General features: G+C 49.3%; 1 protein-coding gene across 5 annotated transcripts in view; it reads left to right on the forward strand.

The window, feature by feature from the left end:
• CIPC (CLOCK interacting pacemaker) overlaps nucleotides 1-3825 on the forward strand; it is a 31067-nt gene extending 27242 nt beyond the window's left edge. For all 5 annotated transcript variants that reach the window (XM_073895631.1, XM_025869570.2, XM_025869569.2 and 2 more), the window contains one exon: nucleotides 258-3825. In XM_073895631.1, the coding sequence (XP_073751732.1) occupies nucleotides 258-1127 (870 nt within the window). In that variant the 3' untranslated portion in view covers nucleotides 1128-3825. The remainder of the gene's footprint in view (nucleotides 1-257) is intronic.
• Nucleotides 3826-6061: the final 2236 nt, after the last annotated feature.

Consider the following 6061-nt stretch of genomic DNA (forward strand, 5'->3'; position numbering starts at 1 on the left):
ACACACACACACACACACACACACACACCACCCAAACCACACACACACACACACACACACACACACACACAAACCCCACCCAAACCACACACACACACACACACACACACACACACACGTTTTCAGGCCGCTTTTCCGTCACGTTCGCGAGGAGGGCTAGCGCGCCAGTGAGGCAAGCTCCGCGGCGGCCGGGAGCTCCCCGCGCCTCCCCTCTTGGCAGGTCACGGCAGCGTGCTGCTCTTCTCCTTTGTTCGCAGGGCAGCAGCTCATCCCAGCTCCAGTCGTGGACCGTCCAGCCCTCCTTCGAGGTGATCTCGGCGCAGCCGCAGCTGCTGTTCCTTCACCCACCCGCGCCGCCTCCCGCGAGCCCGTGTCACGCCGGCGAGAAGAAGTCGGACTCCAGGAACTACCTGCCCATTCTAAATTCTTACACCAAAATCGCCCCCCACCCAGGCAAAAGGGGCCTCTCCGTGAGCACAGAAGCAAGAGGAGACAGCGGGATGCAGAAGAAAGTCTGTGCCGAGAGACTGGGGCCGAGCCTGTCTTCCAGGGAGCCCGCCAAGCCCGGCGCCGCGCCCCCCAGCCCGCCGGCGCCCGCACCGCCCGGCGCCCAGCGGGCCGAGGACTCCGCTCCGCAGGGCGTGCCCTCCCTGGCGGCGGGCGGAAGTCCACAGACTCTTCAGCCGGTGTCCAGCAGCCACGTGGCTAAAGCCCCCAGCCTGACCTTCGCTTCCCCGGCCAGTCCCGTCTGCGCGTCGGACAGCACGCCGCCCGGCGGCGAGAGCAGCTCCCCGCTCTCGCCCCTGTGGGCGGCCGGGCGCCTCTGCCGCAGCCCCGAGCTCTTCGAAGAGCGGCGGCAGAGCAAGCACAGGCGCTTTCACAATACCCTGCTCGTCCTGCACAGGTCCGGTCTGCTGGAGATCACGCTGAAAACCAAGGAGTTGATTCGTCAGAACCAGGCGACTCAGGTGGAGCTAGACCAGCTGAAGGAGCAGACCCGGCTGTTCCTCGAGGCCACCAAGAGCAGGGCTCCTCAGGCCTGGGCCAGGCTGCAGGCCTCTTTAACCTCGGGGTCTAGGCATAGCGGCAGTGACCTGGAAGCATTCTCCGACCACCCAGACATGTAACCCAGGAGGCTTTTACTGTCACTTGAGCGTTCTTTTTAACACTTTGGCTGTTTCTACTCCTGTTTCCCAAAGCTTATGTAAGAGCTTTTCCTTCTACACTTAAACTGTTGGGCAGTTCACTTAGGAAGCCACATGCCCATACCCGGCCGCTGTCTTAACCTGTGGTCTGTGCACAGTTTACATACGTCCCTGTCCCTCTGAGGACCTCAGATTCGGAGCGCCCTCTGGGCCCCTTTCCTCAGCCTGCAGGCACTTAGATGGGTCGCGGGGCCAAGCAGGAGAGATGGTTGTGTGGGGCTCTTGTGGCTGTCACCTCCCACCGTCCCACGCACTCATTGCGATCAAGGGTACAGTGACGGGGAGGAGCACACAGAGTGACACCTGTCAAACCAGGGAGTAGGTGACAGAAGGATCCCTTTGTGGAGCTTCCCTTGAATGTCTTAGTCACAGAGAGAAAGAGGAGGCGTCTTGCGTTCCACAAGGCATCGTGCCATCTGGGCAAACGCTAAAATGCCTCGGGCACAGGTTGGGCCGAGGGTGCAAGCGCTTAAGCATGTGACGCTCTGTCTTCCTAAACTGGAAAGTCGAGGCGGGAGGGTCGCACCATTGAACTCTTTCACTCTAATCACAAGCCAGATTGCTCCTCACTTAAACTGGTAGGCAAAATACTTCAGATTTGTAAAGTATGGAATGGATTCAGTACCATCTGGAATTATAATTGCTGAATTGCTTTTTTGACTTAGACTCTGAAGAAAGTAGACATGGCCAGCATCTCTTGGTTGGGAGTTTGGAGGAGTCTGGAAATGTATGCTTCCCGCCCCCCCCCCCGCCCCTTCTTTTGAAACAATGCAACCTGTTTTATGTGTGAACATCTCAAAAGAGAGCTTTGTGGCTTCTGAGAATGTACGTAAATTAACTCTCTGCTGCCACCTTTTTATCCCCTTTTGTTTTTGTAAAAGAGGAAAGGAGTGATCACTAAGCTTGACCCACTTTGAATTAAAACCATCCTGAGGTCATGACATTGAAGTGCCCAAAACGTTGGAAACCATTCTTCGTACCGATTTTCTTTGCCTCTCCAAAGTTTTCATTTGTCGCATGTCACAGTGACGTGGAGCACTTGCGGGGCAGAGTCTTCTGTGTTTCCTTTGTGCGTTGGATGTCGGCAGCAAAGCCAGAGGTGTAGGGTTGGTTGGTTGAAGCTTATCTAGAAATGGAGGGTGTGATACAATGTCCAGATGATACCGATTCTTTGAGCTTCATGGTAAAGGTAAATGGAATTTCTAAGTAGTATCATTTCCGACTTTTTATCTCATTTAAAAATTTCATCCTCTTGAAAATCTCTGTGCAAATTACCTTAATAAGAAATCCTGTATGACCAGCTTCACCTTTTCTACAAAGAAAAATGTTCTGGAAGTTTCACCAGGGCCAGAAGCTAATGCTCACATTTACCTGGTAGTTATAACTGTCACATAGTTTTTAAATTTCAAGGCTTCAGATTGCCCTCACTTTGCTATTAAACATGTATGATTTAGATATGACCAATTTAGAAAGAGCTTGGTAAAATCTCTGCACTCTCCTGATCAGTGCAGAATTATTACCTGCAATTTGCTTTCTGAAGGAGTTTCAAAATCCCAACAAATGTGTCTTTAAGCAGACTCTCAGCTCCTTTGAATATTCTCCTCTTGGCCCACTCCATTTGCCTCCCCTCAATCCGTGTGGTACTACGACAGTTCTGCTCTGCGCACCATGCTAGGAAGCTTCCTTTTTGGCAGAACGTATTTGGCAGCAAAGCTACTGAGACAGGTGCACTCAGAACAGCCTGGGCGCCAGTCATGAGTCTTACTGAGTGTCAAAAATCTGAACATACTTGCTGAGAACCAAATTTATTCCATCGGAAAAACCCTCTGTGGAGCTATCAGCCTCTTGGACTCTTCTTCCTAGATTAAGATTGGCATTTCCCTTCCTGTTATGGTAAAAGATGATGAAAGCCACCATTGATCTGCACTGCTGAGTGGCAGGGGAAGCAGCACCTCCCCGGCTTCTCTCTGATTGTGTGACTTCGTGCTGGAAGTCTCTCTAGGCTGTTAGCATGGGTGTTCTTTCCCTCGTGGAGCTGTAAGCAGATGAAGCCAACTAGGGAAGCTAGTTCTTGGAAGAAGAGGTCCACTGAGGCTCCCAGACATTAGGGGCCAGACGCCAGATCGGCACATGGAGGAACCTCGGAGTAGACCAGAAGGATCTCTGGTGGTTGCACAAGGCTGTAAGTAGTGATGGTCTTAGTGGGCATGATTTGATCTGGTATGAAGTACTGCGGCAGAGCTGCCGTCTTCTGCAAGTGAGAAGCAATTCTTAGTTCAGACCAACACTTAAAGAAAACTTACTGGCAGATTTTGTTGGCAGGGGTGAGACATGTCTAGAAAAAGCTGCTGATGGAACTGGTTATGGGAACGGAGTTTAATAACATTTGTAATTTATTACACTCATGGCTTTTTATTGATTATAGTATTATCTGACTTTACTATGATTCCTGCAACAGAAAAGTAACTCTCGTGCATATATTGAAGTGTTTTTCCTGCTATGAATTCTTTAGGGTAGAGATTTATTTACCAAATGTGAATTCTTTTGAGGAAATATGAAGTTTTGTAGAAATTGACTGTGAAATGTCAGAGAAAAATAAAAGTCACTTACTTGAAAACTACTTTGCCTTTCTGCTTTATAAGTGCTTGAAAATGCTAAGTGAAATCTAGAGTAAGTACAGTCAACCCTTGAATAGCATGGGTTTGAAGGGCTCTACTTCTCTATGGATATTTTTTGATAAAGGACGGTATAGCGCTGCACATGTTGCTTCCTTATGGTTTTCATAACCTTTCCTCCAGCTATGTCATTGTAAGAATACAGCGTATCATACATAGAACATATAAAATAGGTGTTACTCAACTGTTTATGCTACTGGTAAGGCTTCTGGTCAACAGTAGGCTTTTAGTATTTAAGGTTTTGGGGAATCCAAACCTGTATGTGGATTTTCAACTGTGCGCCGGGTGGGGGGTGGGGTGGTTCGGCAACCCTAAGCCCCATGTTGTTCACGGCTGAACTGTATTTGAATTAAGTTTCAAACATATGTACTCAGGTCACTTGGGAATGTTGGGATTAGATACTGAACCAGTGTGAACTTGAAATGCAGGCAATCTTAAGGCAAATGAATAGTCCAGTGTTCCCTGGCATTTTGGAGGTTTACATTGGGTAGGTTGGGAGGACTAAGAGATTCAATCCAATGGTTTCTTTCTTCTGATCTGACACTTTCACAAATGTCAAAACTACGGTTGTCTGCTGGTATAAACTAATGCCACATTAAATGAAGTTCTTCCTACCACGGAGGTCCTTAGCAAGTACAACTCCAGGCTCCCTCCATGCCTCTCAGAGTAGATTCTCATGCTGTGCTCTTCCCTGCTCCCCAAGGCCAGTCCAACCGCCCCTCCCAATTTTTAAGACGCTGGAAAAATAAAAGCTTATTCTCATGTAAAGGCCTAGAGGGTTGCCGGAGTCTAATTCACACAGCATTCTTTCTTTCTTTTTTTAAAAGATTTTGGGGCGCCTGGGTGGCTCAGTTGGTTAAGCGACTGCCTTCGGCTTAGGTCATGATCCTGGAGTCCCGGGATCGAGTCCCACATCCGGCTCCCTGCTCAGCAGGGAGTCTGCTTCCCCCTCTGACCCTCTTCCCTCTCATGCTCTCTATCTCTCATTCTCTCTCTCTCAAATAAATAAATAAAATCTTAAAAAAAAAAAAGATTTTATTTATTTGACAGAGACACAGCGAGAAAGGGAACACAAGCAGGGGGAGTGGGAGAGGGAGAAGCAGGCTTCCCGCAGAGCAGGGAGTCCGGTGTGGGGCTCGATCCCAGGACCTTGGGATCATGACCCGAGCCGAAGGCAGACGCTTAACGACTGAGCCACCCCGGTGCCCTTCACAGCATTATTTCTGTCCTACACAATTTTCTAAGCAACTTTAGAATGTATGGCTGTACGACCACTTAAATGAAACGTCAAGATAGCTAGAGAGGGCCCCTCCTGAAATCGAGAAACATCTTCCCATAAGAAGTGGTATCCAAGAGAGGCAGACCACACAGAGTGGATCTTTGAGAGATTAAATGAACGGGGTTATTTGAGTTGTGGCCCCGGCCCCTTGGCCTGATTCCTGTACAGGGAAATACTTGTGCACCTAGGACGCCTGTTGGATCCACCCCGTGGATGGTTATCACGGCAGATCGTAGCCTGGTGCAACGGGGTCTAAAGACGTGCACGCACCTGTCCCCTCGGTTACCCATAAACTGGGTGGCTTTGGGTAAGTCACTGAGCCTCTCTTGCCATCACTCCTGGCTGAATAACGAAGGATAGGAACTCCTTCTCCCCACGATTCTTCCCAGCCTTCGCCATTGGAAAGATCCCTAGCTGTGTTACAGGTGAGCCATAAAATTAACAGATTTAGAACATCTTGGGGTGTCTACAAAGTAGGTCCCTAGTGCTCTGGCAAGATGATTTTAAAATGTTCCGTCGGATTTTTAACTTCTATGTGGCTCAAAGGGAAGCATTTTGTCGGTCCACATTGGTTTTGCCTTTCTTGAGATTGGTTGCAGCTAACATGAATTTGCCAATTCCCATATAACAGCCGGCTCTCAAAGAGTTAATGAGCCCCATAGGAGATTCGTTTGGGGTTAAATCAAATCAAGCCCTTCCTAGTCAGTCATCGGCAAACAGCTGCCTCCTTTCATCTGAACTGAAGGATAACTGGTTGTATATGTCGGAGGGCATGTCAGTGAGCTTGCATTTCAGTCCAGACACCCTCCTCCCCCCCGGCCGGCTAGAGAGGATGCTTCTGCGACTGTTAGAAGGTTGACTTAACACTGCGTTCGAGGTAAACGGTCACAGACCATGTAAAT

This window comes from Callorhinus ursinus, unplaced genomic scaffold (genome assembly GCF_003265705.2).
Source record: "Callorhinus ursinus isolate GAN/ISIS: 27379988/994484 unplaced genomic scaffold, GSC_fseal_2.0 scaffold8, whole genome shotgun sequence".
Classification (NCBI taxonomy): Eukaryota; Metazoa; Chordata; class Mammalia; order Carnivora; family Otariidae; genus Callorhinus; species Callorhinus ursinus.